Genomic DNA, 18,093 nt, shown 5'->3' on the forward strand with positions numbered 1-18,093 from the left:
CCATTTCCTCCATTTCCATGACTCTTGGGATCTGGCTTTTCCTTTGAAGTCGGATACCCAGCCTAGAGCCAAAGGTCTCTGCGTGGCAGCTCTCCTGGCAAGGTGGGCTGGACTCGTGGAGGGGGATCCTCCTGGCCAAGGTCCACTGAGAAATGAGAATGGGAAGTTTGAGATAAGCAAACTGTTCTATGGCGTCTTTATTCAAGCAAGCCACATACATTTACCTGTCACCCAAGAGCACGTTGCTTATTAGACATATGGCAAGAACCTCAGCACATACCTCAAGGCTATTTATTGTGACCTGTCAAGTGCAATTTCAGAGGTGAAAACAATCTCACCTGTCTTTTCAAGTGCTAATGCTGTAGGAAAGCCTTTCTTGTGGTTCACACTTGTATTCCTTTTGTAATTTAATGCCACCAGACTTCAAATGTTTATTGTAGTCAGTAGTTATTTTCCCTCCTCGGTCTTTAACACATGCTAATGTTCACCATCACTTATCATCTGGGAGCTATTAATATTAAGTTTGTTTAATGTTTCCAAGCCAATCTCTGGAGTGTTTTAGCAACGTTAATAATTAATACAGGGAGACAAGCATTTTAGAGGCCTGAAGCAGTTCAGGGCAGGCTCAGTTTTGAGCCACAGTGTAAATGATCTGTTCACCATTACAGCTCCACCAATCCTTAAAATATGTCTTAACTTTTTAGCACTGTAACAGTGAAGACCTCAATCTTTTTCTTCATTAGCAAAGGCACAAGCCTTGCTCCTCTCAAAACAAAAAGATCTTTCAATGCTCCATGGCGGTGGTGATAGGCCTTGCCTGTGGATGCCCAGTGGAATCCCTGGGTTTTCATTGCTCCATCACACACAGAAAAGGAGAAACAGCAAAGACCAGAACACTTCAAGTATGGCCATTCTGTGATTTAACTCCTTAGTCACGTTTTGTATGAAAAGCACCACACAAAAAAGGGATGGCAAGTTTAACAGCACAGGCACGGCAAACAGTTTTGAGAACATCATTTGCTGTGACCTCTGGATGGATCGATTATTTTGAATTTATTTTGCTGACCGCGGTTTCAGGTGCTTGTTCTTGAAAAATTAAGAAATGAGAGTGTTTCGGACACTAACTGATCCATCAGGAACAATTTTGTGGTATACAGGGACCTCAGAGGACCAAAAATGCTGAAGATGAGCATAATTTCAGAGCAGTACAAAGTCTAAGCCTCATTTCCCACAGCGTGGGAGCTTTGATAGTGATCAGACCTCCCGAGCTGGGCTGCCTGCACAGGGCACGCCAGGGACCACATGGAATCCATGTGGATGAGCCCAAGGAGAGGGGGAGAAACAAGTCAGAGAAACAAGGGGCAAAGCTGAGGTGTCAGTTCCTGTGTTCAGCTCAGGGCTGTGCCTTTATTGCCAGACTCTGCTGCCTTTCCCACACAACCACTCTTCCTTAAGCAAGGAGGATTTACAGTGCCCACATTGATGCTTCCTCACAGCAGTCGCAGTCAGGGAGAGCCAAGTGCTACACAACCACTGAAAAAGAACCCTCCAGGAGTTTCTCAGCTGCCCCACAAAGCTCTGTGTGCTTGTGCCTTGTCCTTTAACTCAGAAAAAGGAGGAAGGAGAGGCATCCTGCTCAAAGTTATGCAGCAGGCAGAGCCAGAAATACAAGATTATTGGAATTATTCTTGAGTGCTTACCCTAGAACTTTTATTTTGACCTCCTCTGGAATTCTTGTTCACCACTGATGTGTCAGCCTTTCCTTCACAGTTAAAAATCAAATAAAAAGGCTGAGGTGGAGCAGTGGGGAAAGGTCCACAAGGTGTATTTGATCCACACCACTCCTGTGGCCAGACCCACCCTCCAAATTCTCACGATGCAATTACATCAGGTGGCTGTAAAATGAATGCGGTCTCTAAACCTCAGAAAAAACAACCCATGCCCAATCTTTACCAGTAAAATTTATTTCAAGTGAGGAACCCTTCACTGCACAAGCACAGAAAGGTGCATCCCTAGGTTTGTGCAGGATGCTCCAGGTGCTCTACCCTGCACAAGCACAGCAAGGTGCATCCCTAGGTTTGTGCAGGATGCTCCAGGTGCTCCACCCATCTGGTACCAATGCAGCCACGGGGTCTATTTGCAAACCACTCACCACTGAAGGGGTCTGATCCTCAGCATCCTGCATATTTTCCCTCAGAAGAAGCAGGCGAGCAGACAGAAAAACCTCTGGCTCCCTGGCACTGCAACAGTGCTTATCAAAGATGTTCACATTCCAGTTGTTTGGAGAGCAAGGAGCAGGAGAAGCTTGGCTGTCCTTCCACACTTCTGGCAGGAGACCTCGGTCCGTCTCTCATGGACTGGTGTCTGTTTGTCTGTCCGGGTCAGCAATGAGGCTGGGCAGCAGCAGCAGCATCCTCGCTGTCTCAAAAGGTGGATGAGCTGTGCCCTCTAGTGGGGTCTGGCTCAGCAGGAGCTGCAGAGGAGCCTTCCAGGGGAGGCTGTCCCAGCCCACACAAGGGACACACTCCCCTGGGCTCTGCAGGCCTCCGGGGCATTTTCAGCAGCCAGGCCACTGCGCTTTGTTTGAGCACCCCCTCCCCACCACCTTCTTTTATAAAAGGCCTTCACAAAGGCCTCTGAGATGTGGCACCTGCTGGGGCAGAGGAGGCTGGTATGAAAATAACAGAGCAGCACAAACTGGGGATAAAGCTTCTCTTAGCAGTGACAAAGCCATCCTTTCATAAGGCTTCAAAGCCTTTTTTTCCTACTAAAAATTAGATGCTGAGTTTTAGGTGCATGATGCTACCAGAGCCTGTAAGTCCAAACCAGTGGGTAAAATCATTGCTGTGGGCAAGGATTCCTGCTGCAGCAACCCCATCTCAGGGTATCCCCACTCTCAGCCCTTCCAAAATCCTGAAGCATCTTCCTACCCCCTTGCTGTACCAGTACAACTCTGCACAGGGTCACAGAGGACCGACTCATCCAAAGCCCTAGGAGTTAAAAAAAAAAAAAAAAAGGAAAAAAAAGGCTTTAAGTCAGTTCCTTTGGGGAACAAGTTATAAGAAAGGGGTGGGAGCACATTAAACTGCTTCTGAACTGGAAAAACTATATATATATATTTATAGGAACTGTGTTCAAAGGATCCCCAAATCCAGCTCTAGCCTCTGCAGAGCTGATGGGAAGGACTTGGGAATGTAAGCTGTACATGGCTTTTCATCACTGAAATGGGAAGTAATTGAGCTGCAGTGCTCAGGCCTTGGAAGTCACAAGACACATTTTTAATTTCAAAACTAGGATTATATTGTTTTTAAGCTTTCTTGTAGGACTTCTGTTTTTCACCCTGTTCCAAATAACCATTAGGACTAGATTTTTTAAAGTCTGTTTCACTTCCAGATCTCTTATTTGAAGGAAGGACACTGACTATGACAAGAGGAGCAACAGAAACACTGAATTATCATCATTCAGATGTTTAACTATCAGATCTTCCCATTCTCACTCCAGACCCGTCATCCCAAAGCAGTCTCACATGCTGTGATTTCTCTCTCAAGACATTAAACAAGAGCTGCTTTTTTCAAAACACTGAGCCCCAGCTGCCTGGGGTAACCAGCTATTACCTTAATTAACAGGCAGTTAAATGATCCTGTTCTGCTCACTTTGTACCACCCGAACTCAGGAGCAGCTGTTTCGCAGCCAAAGCATTTTGTCAGACAAGTGGGTGCATCTTCTCCCGCAAAACAAATCCCCTTTGCAATCCCAAGCCCGGGATGCCTGAGCCTGTCCCTGGCACCAGACCAAAGCCAGGTCTAATGTTCATCAGCAGAAATTGCCGTGTTATAAAAACCCGGAGAGGGCAGATCCCGTGTGTGCCGTGACTCCAGACACACCCAGCCCTCCCTAATCCTCAAACCTTTACCCCCTAATCCTCGCTAGCTGGGATGCTCTTGGATCCCAAGACATGGGGAAAAGCCCCACCCACTCATTCATCTGTCTGTCTGTCCATCCATCCACCCACCCACCCACAGCCCAAGCCCAGCGTGGGAAGTGGGGAGGGGTGCGGGGGCATGGCCCCGGTGACAGTCGCCTGTCGCCGTCTCGCCTGGCTGCCAGACCTTAGACCCGGTGTCAGGTCTAAGGTTCGCTGATCTTGGGCTGCCTCCCTCACCTTTGCCGCCGCTGCCGGAGCCGGTGCTTTCGCTTTTAGCAGCTCCCGGCCCGGAGAGGCTGGAACACACGCATGGGGCCGTCACCCTGTCCCCCCTGACACACGGACTGGAGCCCTGGCGGGACAGCGAGGCTTCGGGAAGGTAAAGGCATCCAGCGCTCAGGAATTCCCCACCGGGCAGGGGAATCCGCCAGCCCCACCCGCCCTCTGCAAGGTGCCCTTCCCAGGCGAGCTCCGGAAACCTTCCCATCCTCCCGGGGCAGCCCCGCATCCGAGACACGGATCCTCAGTGGCTCCTGCCCAAGAGGAGAGGTTTCAGGAAGCCCTTGTGCCCTACCCCCATCCTCCCAGAGCTGTTGTGAAGGGCTCAGCAGAGCTCTGGGTCTCTGGGCGGTCCCGTTTATTGCAGCTTTACTTCCCCGCCTGGTTAATGATCCTCGTTCCCTTCCCCTTCGCTCTGAGGGCAGCTGCTTCTTCTGAGAGATCATCGCCGTGTAAATCTAATATTTACACGTTATGTCTTTGCAGCTGGGATTGCTGTATCCCCTGGTAACCCTGGCTTAACCCTGGCACTCAGAACTTTCTGAGTGGCCGCTCTCCTGTTCAAGCCAGAGTTTAAGCAGGTAGGAGAAGGCTCCCAAAAGAAGAGGAAAGCTTTGAGCTGAATGCTAGAAGTTAACTGGGGAGGTAGGTGCATGACAACTATCTTCTGTGTGTGGGGGAAAAGTTAAGGATCTGAATCTGAAAGAACCTGAAATATCATGTCCAAAAACTGCAGGGGTAAGTACTGCAGACTTACACGGTTAAGTGTTGAAGTCCTGTAATTTTCCTGAGGTGCTTAGTAACTTTTGTTTTGGTTCACCATTGCACCCCTTTGCAGAAACTCAGCAAATGGCTTTAATGGAATTAGGACCTAGAAAAGCTTAGCCAAAAGTTAGACATCATTACACAACATTAATTTCCCAGGAAGCTAAACAGGGTTTTTAATAAGACTTTTCAGTGACTCTATCCCCAAAGGCATGCCTGACTTTTATTTTATTACTGCTTTCCTTTGAAAATAACAGGGTTGTCCCCTGACAACAAATACACCAGGATCCCTCCAGCCCAGGTTAAAGATGCTGAACACAATTGCCTGGGTGCAACAATGTTTAATCCTCCGTTAGGAAGTGAGAAATGATTTGGGAACTCACCTTCAAGACAAGTGTAGGATCAAGAAAGCTGCCCCTTATATTTGCTCTTAGACACAGCTGCCACAAAATATCAAGCTGTACCTGGAGACTAAATCCACCAGCAGCTGATTGAAGATAAATTGGTTTGTTTTCTCTGACTACACTGGATCTGAGCAGGTTGAGCTTTCCCTGCCCCTCAGCGTGGCCTCTTGGCACAAGGAGAGGACCTGCAGCACCTCAGTTGTTGCTCTCCCAATTGATGACAGTGGATATCTGGCTGCTTTTCCCACAGTCCCTTATCCAGGAAATGCAGGGTTTTACTCTGTACTCTCCTTTTCCATCAATGAAAGAGGACAAAGCCCCCACCGTTTCCCCCTAAATGCTGTTTTCCATTGAATCAGAACAAAGCCATTTGTTTTGCTTCCTTGCCATCCTCCCCAGGTGGGAAGGGAGCCTCACCCTCTGCCTCTTCACGTGGGGAAAAAATTGTTTCAAGTGAGCTTTGGCAAAACTCATTGCAGTAAATCTCAGGTGAGTTTTGTTCCATCATCAACCCACCTTTCTAAGGCTGAACAGAGAGCAGCAGAGGGAAATGATGAGAAACTGTGTTTGATACAAACAACCTCGGGTAGTTTTCAAGAAGCTTCCTGTTTCCTTAGAGAGTTTTATGGGTTACCGCTGACAATAACTGCCCAGAATGGATGGCAGCCTTGTTTCCAGCCTACACAGAGGCAAATGTATGTAATCAATACCCTAAGGAGCACATTCATGCTGTGCCACAGGGCTTATCTTTTTCCTGCTTGAAAAATATGACTAACTAGCTGTTCTGCACAAACTGTGGTCCTGCTCTTCATCACAGGGCTGCGTGAGCTGGGGGAGATGATGTTACTTGTGTTTTTTAAGGGGATTAAAGCCCGTCTCACCCAACAGAAAAACTACTTGGATCTAACGATACAGACCTGGGTTCAGCCAAGGAACACTCTTAATGACAGCCTTAATGAAGAATTAAAGGTCTGGAGCCTGCCAGATTGCAAAGGGAGGACAGGCAAAATAAAGGAGACACGTGGGATGAGCAGCTCCCAGGAACAAGGGGCTTTTGTCAGGGGAGAGAACTGCAGGGAGCTGCAGGAAGGGAACTGCGGGAGCTCTGCTGCTGCTGTAGGTGTCTTTGGAAAGGCACTTCTTGCTTCCATAGTCAAATCCCTGAGGCCCAGGTAGAAATTGCACCAATTCTTTGTCATAAGTCTTGCAGATCCCTGCTGTCTGCCTCACCAGGGCTTTATTCCACATGGAGGGAATCCCCCCACTCCAGCAGAGCTCACCCTGGCTCAGCCCAACACCCCGTGAACTTCCCTCTCTCCTTTATAACTGTCCACATGAGCTGAGTGTTTTTGGAGGAGGAGCTCTGTGAGGAGGAACCAGGGCAAAGCAGGGCAAAGTGTTGTTTGCTGCCCTGCTCTGGCAGTTCCCACCCAGCAGCAGGGCACCGGCACTTCCTTGGCCCAGGGCTGGGAGAAAGGGACACACGTGTCACCCGGGAGGGCTCCCACCGACCAGGGTACAGCAAGGCTCTGCAGCAGCTCTCTTCCAGTCAGGTTTGAGGCAATTCCTGTTACTGAGTCTGTGTTTCCTGCCATCCCTGGGCACAGCAGGGCCATCTGTCACACTCTGGGGTGACATGGGGGTGGCACTCCAGGGGCTTGGTTTGTCTGGGGGTCTTTAGCCAGGGTGTGGGAGCATTTGCCACCTGCTTTGTGAGCTGCTGCTCCTCAGGGCTGCTCGGGCCGGGGCCTCTCACTCCTGAGGCTCTCCTGATTAACTCCTAACCAGGATAAATGTGGGACGTCAGCCTAAGCTCTTCACCAGGACTCCGGGGAAGGAGGTGTCCTGGAGAGCAAGGCACAGCTAGAAGGGGTTTCCCTCTGCCGGGAAATTCCTCCAGCTCCTCCCGTTAGAGGAGATGCACCAATCTCCTTGATCTCCTTGCCCACATCCAAGGAGGCTTCTGGCATCAGGTTCCTTCCTAAACATCTCCACCTTCTGGTAATAGCTGACAGTGGCAGATGCTTTGATGCATTAAATCTGCAGTTATGGTGTGAATGATTTTGATTTTATTCCAGCCTATTTTGGAGTTAAGCCCCACCTGCCCAGCTGCCAGTCAGGAGCTGCTGCAGGAGGCTCAGCTGAGCTGCTTTCCTTGCAGGACATGGCACAGACGGTGACACCGGGCACCTCCCCCGAGGGGCCCCGTCCCTCCTACACGTACAAGGTGGTGCTGCTGGGCAGCATGTCCGTGGGCAAGTCGAGCCTGGCCTACAGATACGTGAAGAGTGACTTCAGGGAGCTGCTGCCCACCGTGGGATGTGAGTGAGTGGCTCTGGACAAGAGACCAGGCCTGGTGCACTTCCCTGCAGCGGGGCGGGATGCAGGAGAGCTGCTTGCTCCATCCTGCAGTAGCACACATTCATGCTGTGCCACAGGGCTTATCTTTTTCCTTCTTGAAAAAATATGACTAACTAGGTGTTCTGCACAAACTGTGGTCCTGCTCTTCATCACAGGGCAGCGTGAGCTGGGGGAGATGATGTTACTTGTGTTTTTTAACACCCACTTTGGAGCATGGTGCAGATTTGCCCAAAAACCAGAACCTCCCCCTTCGCATCTCTGCATTTCCAGCCCATTTCCAACAGCAAGCCACAAGTAAAGCCACATCCACACCACACAGGTCTGGCTTCATGCTGCTTTTTAGAGGCAGGTGAGCAGCAGAATAATGAGTAAACTGTGCAGCCCATCTGCTCTTTGCATGCTGTGCTGCCTTCCCAGCTATTCAGGCACCCCAGGAGGGTCTCTTAGAAAGGCTTGCATTAAAGATCACACAGTTTCAATCCCCCCTGCCTAAATCCTGCAGCACCTAGACATGATATATATTTATTTTACGAGATGCACCTGGGTTTTGCCTTAAGCAGGCACAGAGGCTGGGATCCCACCTGTAACTGAAGAGCCAGCTGGTGGAGCAGAGCAAAGTGGAGCTTCTCCTCTTGTCCCTCTGCTTGTGGACCAGCCACCTGCTCCCTGAGGGAAAGGATGGAGGCTTCCCTCCAGTGGGAGCCCTTTCCACGGATATTCCCATTCAGAGCTCCGACCCACCAGTGAGCTGGAGCTGTCTCTGTCTGGGGGCATTCTGCAAAGCTCAGAGTTATCCAACATCAAACCTGCATCATCCACCCAAATCTGCTGCCAGGAAGGGCCACCTCAGCCCAGTCCCAGTGGTCACAAGAAATCCCCCCTGGATTCTGTGCATTAGAACATCATTAGTGACCTCAGGGCAGGGGATCTGAGCTCCCTGCTCTTGCTCCAAGTGAACACACACCCTGCATCTTGCCTGCAGGCTCCTTCTTCACACAGGTACTGGACCTGGACGAGGCCACTGTCAAGTTTGAGATCTGGGACACGGCGGGCCAGGAGAAGTACCAGAGTGTCTGTCACCTCTACTACAGGGATGCACACGCTGCCCTCCTCGTTTATGACATTGCCAAGAAGGTAAGGCCCCTGGCAGGACCGTGCCACCACCCAGGGGTGGTTTCTGCTGCCGTGAATCCCATCCGAGGGTGATTTATCCCTCAGTGTTTTTCAGGGCTGGTGACCTGTTTCCCTGAGAGGGGAAATCAGAACCTCCCCACCCTCTTTGGTTTGGTGCCACCCAGCTGGCTTGGTCTGAGACAAAGGGATCAAATCAAAACCTGATCACTGGGTGGTTTTGTCTCCAACTCTCCAGCAAACATTCAGCAGAGCAAAGCTGTGGCTGGAGGAGCTGGAGAAGAAATTCCTTCCTGATGAAATCGTGATTGCTCTGGTGGGCAACAAGACAGACCTGGCTGCTGAGCGAGAGGTCACCACTGAGGTGAGTGCCTGGGGTTCCCTCATCACCCCTCACAGAAAGCACTGGGATGCATCCAAGGGAAATTTCCAAGGAAATCCAAACATTTAAGAGCTTTTCAGACACCTCTGAAGTCCCTGTACGTGAAATCCACCATAAAACAGAACAAGCAGCCTCTGAGGGGGCAGGGGAATCACTCTGCTTGTTTCTCCTAGGATGGGGAAGACTTTGCACGGACAAAAGGCCTCCTGTTCATGGAGACGTCTGCAAAATCCAACCACCAAGTGAATGACGTCTTCATGGCCGTGGGTGAGTTATGGGATGGCTCCAGGTGAGAGCAGAGCCAGGTGAACCATGGAAAGCTCAGCCCCTTCATCACTCCTACTTGTCACTGAGATGTTCCTGCCGTCCAGTCCAGCCTGCCCCACCCCGTAAGGCAGAAGGATACACAGATCCATCCCGAGATACTCCAGGGAGGGCTTTCAGGCCTTCTGTGGGCCCAGAGCCACATTTATTTTGCATTGGTATCCAATCTGGTAGTGCAACGTGTCCCCAGCTCAGCTGTTCAGGGAACTGCAGAGGGTGCCCTGGGGTGGGACACGGGGTGGCCATGGCATCCCAACCACTGGCAGGAGAAAAGAGCCCTTCTTTGCCTTGTGTTTCGTCCTAGTCCAAGAGCTCCTGAGGAGGGAAAAAGAGAAGGCGCCCAAGCCATCCCCACGTGGGAGGTCGACCGTGGACCTGAGGGCGAGTGGGGCGAGGACGAGGTGCTGCTGGAGCTGAGGATGTGACACTCTGCACTCAGCAGGGCTGTAGCCCACCTCCATCAGGGGCAGTGACAGAGCAGGGGGGCTCCGAGCTGCAGGGACAGCTCAGCCCGACCACCCTCCCTCTCAAAGGCCATTCAGAGCCCATCCTGGCCTGGTACAAGGGGCCTCTTCAAACCTTTAGCTCCATCCTTAGCTGGGAGATAAAGCACAGGGAAAAGCACAGCGTGCCAGGAACACTGCCACCAAGCCTGACTGGTGACATCCCCCCACCCCCAGCTGTCTCCTCCTTCATCTGAAAAGGGAGGGTTTAATTTCCCAAAGCAAAGGTCCTGCTGGTTTTACACCCAGGCTGCAAATAAATAGAATATTGCCCTCAAGATGTATATTTTTTTTCACCCGTCCTGCATGTCGGCCTGTCGGGAACCATAGGAAGCCTGGGGGTGGCAGGGACCAGAGCCAGTGCTCCCCTCACCCCGTGACAGGGGCCACAGCCCATCCTTGGGGGCAACCACAGAGCCAGAATGGGGCCAAAGCCAACGTGTGGTGTCACAGTGCCCCGTGCCTTGCTGAGCCTCCCCTTTCCACTGTGAGGACTCCCCTTGGCTGGAAGAGGAGAAAAAGCCACCCGTGCTCTCTCCAGAGGCAGCAGCACTCACCCTGCCTGCAGGGCAGTGATCTCTGAGCTTTTGGGGCATGGCAGTGGGGTGGACAGAGCACCACATTGTCCCCAGGAGTTTTGTCCCCACATAAATGGGGGGCCATTTCTGTCCCCAGCTCATGGAAATGAAGGTGTCAGGGGCACCCCCGGGAGCTGGCACACCCAGGGAATACCCCTGGGAAAGGGATCCCTCTGTGATTATTTTTGGGGTGTTTCTTGGGGTGTGAGGGGCTGTCGCACCGCCAGGCCAGGCACAAACCCGTGGCGGCCACGCAGATTTGGGGTCGCTCCCCCCGCGCTGCGGCGTGGAACAGAGAGGCCGGGACACAGGGCTGAGAGGAGAAGGGATTTTATTGGCAGCTCCAGCTCAGGGGTTCGGCTCCGGCCGGGGCGCTGCGCAGCCCCGCTGCCCGGGCCGGCCGCCCCCGCCCAGCGCTTGTCGCCTCCCGAAGCGCCCCACGGGCCGGATGCCGCGGCCCGTGTACCACGAGGGGTCGATGTCCGGGTCTGGGGGGAAAGCCGAGAACCCGTCAGGGGGCTGGAGGAGGGCGTGGAAGGGGACGAGGCATTGCGCCCGCCGGTGAAGGGATGGGAGCACCAGGGGAGCAGGGAAGGGGGATGAGGAGGATAAAAGCTGTCGCAGTTCTCTCTCAAAGCGGACCTGCGCTCCTGCACAGTGGCAGCAGCTCCTCACCCCCCCAGGTGCAGCTGAGCCTGGGGATGCAGAGGGGGCTGGAGGCAGGGGGTGGCTGGGATGAGTCCCTTACTCATGTTCTCCTTACTCCTGATTTCCATGGAGCGCTCCAGGACGCGGCCGTGGGTGGCGGGCAGGGTCAGGCAGACGAGCAGCAGCCACAGGAGGCAGGCGACCCCCAGCTTCATCCCCAGCGCTTTCAGGCCTCTGCGAGTTGGCTGTGAAATCTCCCGAGCCCTGCTGAAGGCTCCGATGTGGCTGCAGGAGAGAAGGGATTTGGGCTGTTGCTGTGTGTCCCATGTCACAGCATCCCCGGGACAGCAGCAAAGGGCTTGGGGACAGCACCAGAGCAAACCCGGGGGTTTGCTGGGGCTGACACCTCTGGGGAAAATATCACCTCCAAACATGAGCTGCACAAGCCTCATGGTCGTTGAAACAGGTTTTGGTCCTAGTCTAGTGCCTTGGGTCAGGCCTGATTTTCTCTGGGACCCCCAGGAAACCTGTGGGACCCCGGAGCCCAAGGGATGGGGACCACCACCAAAATGCAGCTGTGGCTGCAGAGCCACAGATGGGGGATGGATGGATGGATGGATGGATGGATGGATGGATGGATGGATGGATGGATGGATGATGACGACCTCTGCACCCTTGGCACCCACCCCTGACCACAGCTGCTGAAGTGACAACCTGGGAACACCCTGTGCCACACTTCAGGGCGCTGAGGCGCTGAGCAGGGGCGGGCTGGGTGAGGGGCTGGCTCTGCATCCCCCCGGACCAGGGAGCAGGGCAGGGGAGCCGAGTGGGAGAGCTGGGCGAGGCAGGACACGGCGGGGCTGCGGGGCCGCTCCATTCCCAGCCGCTTTCGCGAAGGAAAAGTTTGCAGCGTGCTGAGCAGGAGACACCCCGGGCTCCCGGGTGCTCAGGTTTGCTGTGGCCACCAACTTTTGGACCCTCCCCATCCCCACCAGCCGGCTGGACAGACGCGAGGACAGACGCGAGGACAGACGCTCGGGAATCACCGGGAGCATCGCGGCAGGGAGAGAAAAGCGTCGCTCCCGACCGCGGCGCCGCACTTACCGGGGCGAGGCGAGCAGAGGTGGCCGGCTGCCGTCCCCGCTGCTGAGCCAGGTGGCGGCTGTGCGAGCCGGAGTCCCCTCCCGTGGCTGCTTTTATGGCCGCTTTCGTGCTGATGTCAGAGGCGAGCCCCGGCGGGGACCGAGCCGGGGCATCTCCCCTCCCCGCCGTCCCCTCTCATCAAATCAGCACCGGGGTTTTCGTGAGTCAGAAGGGACCAGCATTTTGTCTGGCGCTGGCTGAGGGAGATCGTTTGGGAATGTGTCAATGCCCGTCCTCGACGCGGGGTTGTTTCGGACAAGGGGAAGTTTTCTGCTCCCTCACCCGCTGCCGGGGTCGGTGTGTGCTGCTGCCCTGAACGCTGCAACTCCACCGCAGGATTTACACCGGTAGCATCACCCCTTCCCCTCCACTCCCACCCCAAACCCCTGCTTTAGGGAAAGCAGAACACCAAATACAGAGACCAGGGGAAGGCGATGTGCTGGGGCTGGCAGGAACGGGCTTGTTCTCTGGGCGTGAGGGCTCCAAATCCCCACCCCCGACCTCCCACTCCCATTTTAAATGGATTTTAAAGATTTCTGATGTTTATTCTGCTGGATGTGGCACCGCAGGGGCCAGCGTGAGGGTCAGTTGATGTCCAAACAGACGGAAGTGGGACATCCCAAAACAGGGACGTCTCTGTGCTGGCAGGACCGTGAAGACACCGCCACCAGCGGGGTGTGGGCAGGGGAAGGTCTCTGTGTGCCACCCTCACTTGGGGTGGCTTCGCCCTGGGACAGCGCTCCACCTCAGGCAGTGCCACAGACGTGCAGCAAAGCAGGGCAAGGGCTGAAGAGAGGAGAACCTGCCCCAGCCTGGGCTTCAGCCAGGGAAATCCCCACCCCGGGCTCAGCAGGCCTCTCTCCACCCCAGGGTTGCTGCTGATATTTAATACAGGTTTAAAGCAATCCCTTGGTCCTGTGGGCCTGTGTTTCTTGTAGCTCCAGCTGCCAGACTGGGTTCAGGGTTTCCAGGCAAGTTGGAGCAGTGCCTTTATTTCAGGGTCAGCCCCTCCTCAGCACCAGCCTGGGCATCCCCTTTGCCCACCCCTTTGCCCTCTGGGCACCGCTGACCCACATCCTCACTCCTGTGGCCCTGTGGCCATCCCGACATGCACCATCTGCCCCCGCTGGGCTTCAGGGCTGCTGCTTCAGCTCCTGCCTGCTCCACCCGGCCAGCTGTAAAGCAAGGAGTGGGTAAAGAAATAGATGGACACGGAGCTGCTGGAGCAAGTCCAGAAGAGGCCGTGGAGATGCTCTGAGGGCTGGAGCCAGGCTGGGAGAGCTGGGGGTGCTCACATGGAGGAGAGAAAGATCTGGGGAGACCTTAGAGCCCTCCCTGTGCCTGACGGGGCTCCAGGAGAGCTGGAGAGAGACTTGGGACAAGGGATGGAGGGACAGGATACAAGGAATGGCTTCCCACTGCCAGAGGGCAGGGTTAGATGGGATATGGGGAAGGAATTCTTCCCTGTGAGGGTGGGGAGGCCCTGGCACAGGTTTCCCAGAAAACTGTGGCTGCCCCATGCCTAGAAGTGTTCAAGGCCAGGCTGGACAGAGCTTGGAACAACCTGGGACTGTGGAAGGCATCTCTGGCCTTGGCAGGGGTGTGAGCAGAGGGGCTTTGAGGTCCTTTGCAAGCCCAACCATTCTGGGATTCCATGGGAAGAGAAAGAAGCCTTCGCTTGAGTGAGCTGAAAAAACAGACACTGGGAAATGGGTGGGTGGTTCTGGACACAGAATTTGCTTTATTGCATGATTTAGTGAACATTTATTATAATCTCTACACAGGCAAAAGGGTCAGGAAACCAGCAAAGAGCAATGTGGGTGGCTACTGAACGATGCCTTGGTGTGCACTGCTGAGGTTCCCCGTGAGGATTCCTCCACAGGGTCAGGAGTGGAAGGACTGGAGCCATGGCTGGAACCAGACAAGCAAGAGATGGGGCTGGGGTGAAGGCTGAGCCCTGATGCCAGAAGGGTGGGTGCAAACCCTTTGGATGGTCTTGGTGGAGCTCCCTTCTCCAGCCCAGGAGCTGCCATCCCAGCACAGCACAGGCTGGATCCAGCGCAGCCACAGTGTCTGGGAGAGCTTCTGCGACAGCAGAGGTTTGCACTTACCCAGTTGAGCTTCAGGCCACAAGGATTTAATTTTAAATTAAAAAAACTGGTTTTGTTTCCAGCTGGGAAGCCCAGACTATGGACTCACAATACTCTCTGGGATGACCACAGGACCAATTCCTAGGCAGTTAGCAGCCTCTACAGTTAGCAAAGCCAAACGAGTGTTACTTGCATGAGAACTCACCCTACTGCTCGTAATTAAAGTGGTTTTAGCTCAGATGCACAGGAATTGCCTAAAATGATCCAGCCTGGGTGGCCATGGAGGGGTAACAGCATTGGTCTGATGTCCCTGCTCCAGCTGTGAGTGATCCTCCCCACTTTGCCCACTGGGGAGGGAGGGGAGGAGGGAGGGAGGAGAGTGGGGGCTGTACAGGACAGGGACTGAGCAAAAAACCTCTTCCAAAGTGACCTGCGAGAGAAAGCAACCCTCTGCCTGCCCATCCTGATGCTCTGCTCATGGGTATGGGGCTGGTACTGATCCGCTGGGCTGAGTGGATGTGGAGAGTTGAATGTTGGAAGAAAACATACATCCTGGGGGAGCTGGGGGTAGTGACACCAGGGGCCCAGGGCTGCTGCAGCTCCCACAGGTCATCACAGCCCTGCCAAAGGATGGGGTGGTCCCAAGAGGCTCCACGATGCCATCACCAGGGACAGGGGACATGCTCATCCACCCAAGTGCATCTTGGCAGAGGGGCACCTACACTCTGCGTGCTGGGGTTCTGTATCTTGCTAATACAGCCTCGCACGGAGTGGAGATATCTTCAAGTGCTGGAAAAGCAAACCAATAGCCCCAACAAGCTCTCCAGCCTTTCTCCCCACTTTTCTTGCTGCTGTTTCCCTCAGGCCTTGCCTCACTCCCATCCCCTGATGGCCACAGCTGCTTCAGGCGTGGTGGCAGAAGCCTCAGTGGGTGTTTGCATGGCTTGGGGCAAAGAGCAAGTGCTCACTGGGAGGGGACCAGCACTGCTCTCATCCTGCTTTGCTGCTCAGGGTGGGGAAGCAAAGCTCCATGGGACGTGGCAGGGAATTGGGACCAGCATCAGGATGTGAATCCCAGCACTGGGATGCCTGGATCCCTCTGCTACCTGGATCCCTCTTCTACCTGGGGTACCCCAAGGGCATTCCATGCTCACTGTCAGCTCCTGTCCCTGCTCACAGCAGCCTGGAGAGAGCAGGGACAGGCACTGACAGCTTCTGCCAAGCGAGGGCAGTGTCCCTGTGCTGAATGTCCCTGCCCTGTCCCTGTGCTGAATGTCACACTGACACCCGGTTCCCCCCAGGAGGTCACTCCTGCTCTGCACCTCTCTGGTCCCCTTGGCTGGCCCAGTACCAAAGAGCTGCCCCAACCCAAGGTCTCATTCCAGCATCCTCCCATGAGAACCCCCGGCCCCATGTCTGCACCCCAGTGCTTTGCTCCTCTTCCCATCAACTCCCAGCAAGGCCTCCTGCCCATGGCCTCTGGCTTCCTTTCTGTCCAGGGTTTCAGGGAGAGAAGGGCTCAGGAGAAGGAGGAGAAAGTGTTGCAGGGAAGGCTGTGAGAGGCTTTGCTTTGCTGAGGTCTTGTATCTTCACTGAAATGCGGTAGCAGGAAGGTCCCCTCTCCTCAGGACAGGTGGGTCATCACAGGCTTCTGCAGGACACAAGAAGGAGAAACCTCAGCCCACCACCGCGTCCACGCCACCCTGAGCCGACCCAGCACCCCCCTGTCCCTTTCTAGGTGCCCCTGCACGGAGTGAGCCCCTGCCCCACCCCACAGACCACGCAGGCAGCGGGAATTCAGAGAGGTTCATCTTCTCTGGGGCTGGTGACATCCCCGACCTCAGGGGCGGTGCCCGGGCGTTCCTGCCCTCACCAGACAGCGTGGAGGGACCAACACCGAGAGCTGAGGGCTCCAGCAGCTCGAGGAGAAAGTGGGGTCAGGTCCCAGGGGCAGCCAGGCCAGCCGTGGGCTGGCTCCGTACCGCAAAGAGCCGCTCCACCCTCCTGTTCTTGCCGTTGGGGTTCCTCTGCGTCAGCGAGCCGCGGTACGCGGAGTTGCGGTCGAAGGAGTCGTCAAAACCTGCAGGGAGCGGGGAACGCGTGGGCAGCAGCTCCTCACCCACCTCACCAGAGGTTTCAGCGACCCACCAAGTCACTTGGGATTGACTAATCCCCCTCTGGCTGCGGGTTTGGAGGCATCCCAGCACTTCCCTCTCCGGGAGGGTGATGGGGAGTGCTTTGGTAACGAGGAGACAGGAGCTGCTGCTACTCAGCTTTCCAGAGCCCTGTGTGAGCCGGGTCAGCCTTTCCAGGCTCTGCTCTGGAAAACTCCATGGTGCAACAAAACCCCAGCCTGGGGAAAGCTCTCCGCTCTCCCTGCCGCAGCCTTGAGACTCTCTTGGCCTGTTAATTCTTCTCCTCTCCTCTGCCACCAACTTCCACCAGCTGCACCTTTTCAGGCCCAACTTTCCAAGTCCTTGCCATGCCAGGCAGGCAGTCAGGAGACCAAATCACCCCTGGCCCAGCCTGGGCACGGGGGATTAGGTTTGCCTGGTGACGTCTGTCCCCACTGCACTTCCCTCTATCTCCTCACAGGACTGCCTTTATCTCCTTGCCCTTTGCAGGAAGGAGAGCAGATGACTCCTCCTCAGCATGAGGACAAGGGACCTTTCCACCTACCAGCCCCAGCCTGGGGAGCAGCACTGTTAATTGGCTGTGTGAATGGGGGAAACGCTGCTCTACCTCTGCAATAAATTATTTTCCATCCCTTCCTTCCCTTCGTCTTCCATTATCTGGAAGGAGAGCCACTCTTTCTGCCTTTAAGCTTGTGAGGAGTGAGATAAGAGAGGAATAGAAAAGTAATTTCCTAATGGGTCTCGCTGATGTTGGTCAGAATGAAGCATTTCCAGTGATTGTCCCCCCCCACCCCAGCTGCTGTGCCAAGTTTCAGGTCACCATCTACTCTGAAGCTCCCACAAGCTGCTGTTTGTCCATGGCTGGGCCCTGGAGGGCTTCTTGCCCCCCAACAGTGGCTGAGTCAGGTGGGCAGCCGAGTCAAAATTCACGGAGTCATGGAATGGTTTGGGTTGAAAGGAACTTGAAATCCCCTCTTGTTCCACCCCCTGCCGTGGGCAGGGACACCTTCCACTAGACCAGGTTGCTCCAAGCCCCGTCCAGCCGGGCCTGGAACACCTCCAGGGGTGGGGCGTGCCATCCAGGGAAGGACACCTTCCCCAAGATGGCCAAGCAAGGGAGAAATTGCTGTCAGAAGAGAGGATGGGCTTAGGTGAGGCTTTGAGACCTAACAGCCCAGGGGATGAAGGCACACAGATGCTTCCCTGGACCGTGGGGTGGCTGCAGAGAAGTCCTGGCTCTTGGAAGATTCAACCACCTCAGCCTGATCTCTGCTCTCCCATCACTGCCCCCAGCTAGCTGCTGCCTCCTTTCCCAGTTAGCCACCACAGGTTCCCCCTGAGGCTGTCCCAGCAGGCCATGAGCACAGGGAAGGGACTCCAGTGCAGACACACAGCAGAGGGAGGATGCAGAGACAGAGAGAGAGA

The 18,093-nt window shown here is 54.6% G+C and overlaps 3 protein-coding genes across 8 annotated transcripts in view; 1 reads left to right on the plus strand and 2 right to left on the minus strand.

Moving 5' to 3' along the window:
* Positions 1 to 4,060: 4,060 nt before the first annotated feature.
* On the plus strand, positions 4,061 to 10,342 carry RAB17 (RAB17, member RAS oncogene family). Of its 3 annotated transcripts, XM_038142624.1 has the most exons (7): positions 4,061 to 4,304; positions 4,691 to 4,849; positions 7,535 to 7,694; positions 8,717 to 8,868; positions 9,104 to 9,229; positions 9,421 to 9,514; positions 9,876 to 10,342. In XM_038142624.1, exons 3-7 carry the CDS (start codon positions 7,538 to 7,540, stop codon positions 9,986 to 9,988), a joined length of 642 nt encoding a protein of 213 aa, XP_037998552.1. In that variant the 5' UTR covers positions 4,061 to 4,304; positions 4,691 to 4,849; positions 7,535 to 7,537; the 3' UTR covers positions 9,989 to 10,342. The 3 variants fall into 3 exon arrangements, with proteins under 3 accessions (XP_037998552.1, XP_037998555.1, XP_037998553.1); XM_038142627.1 differs by lacking the exon at positions 4,691 to 4,849; XM_038142625.1 differs by lacking the exons at positions 4,061 to 4,304; positions 4,691 to 4,849 and adding an exon at positions 6,449 to 6,926.
* Positions 10,343 to 10,864: 522 nt separating this feature from the next.
* Positions 10,865 to 12,494, minus strand: PRLH (prolactin releasing hormone). The gene is made up of 3 exons (XM_038142628.1): positions 12,405 to 12,494; positions 11,401 to 11,585; positions 10,865 to 11,140 (listed from the first exon to the last, which is right to left on the minus strand). The coding sequence occupies exons 2-3, from the start codon at positions 11,513 to 11,515 to the stop codon at positions 11,001 to 11,003; spliced, it is 255 nt and encodes an 84-aa protein (XP_037998556.1). The 5' UTR covers positions 11,516 to 11,585; positions 12,405 to 12,494; the 3' UTR covers positions 10,865 to 11,000.
* Positions 12,495 to 14,159: 1,665 nt separating this feature from the next.
* MLPH (melanophilin) overlaps positions 14,160 to 18,093 on the minus strand; it is a 28,168-nt gene continuing 24,234 nt past the window's right edge. For all 4 annotated transcript variants that reach the window (XM_038143316.1, XM_038143315.1, XM_038143318.1 and 1 more), the window contains 2 exons: positions 16,516 to 16,613; positions 14,160 to 16,184 (listed from right to left, as the gene is read on the minus strand). In XM_038143316.1, the coding sequence (XP_037999244.1) occupies positions 16,158 to 16,184; positions 16,516 to 16,613 (125 nt within the window). In that variant the 3' untranslated portion in view covers positions 14,160 to 16,157. The remainder of the gene's footprint in view (positions 16,185 to 16,515; positions 16,614 to 18,093) is intronic.

The sequence above is a fragment of the Motacilla alba genome, chromosome 7 (assembly GCF_015832195.1).
Source record: "Motacilla alba alba isolate MOTALB_02 chromosome 7, Motacilla_alba_V1.0_pri, whole genome shotgun sequence".
Taxonomy (NCBI): Eukaryota; Metazoa; Chordata; class Aves; order Passeriformes; family Motacillidae; genus Motacilla; species Motacilla alba.

Bases quoted from the DNA above. Each gene is read 5' to 3' on its own strand.
- RAB17 (XM_038142624.1), top strand. From the start codon at position 7,538: ATGGCACAGACGGTGACACCGGGCACCTCCCCCGAGGGGCCCCGTCCC. The intron at 7,695-8,716 runs GTGAGTGAGTGG...TCTTGCCTGCAG, and splicing joins GCTGCTGCCCACCGTGGGAT to GCTCCTTCTTCACACAGGTA. The intron at 9,230-9,420 runs GTGAGTGCCTGG...TGTTTCTCCTAG, and splicing joins AGCGAGAGGTCACCACTGAG to GATGGGGAAGACTTTGCACG.
- PRLH (XM_038142628.1), bottom strand. From the start codon at position 11,515: ATGAAGCTGGGGGTCGCCTGCCTCCTGTGGCTGCTGCTCGTCTGCCTG. The intron at 11,141-11,400 runs GTAAGGGACTCA...CTTTCCCCCCAG, and splicing joins CAGGAGTAAGGAGAACATGA to ACCCGGACATCGACCCCTCG.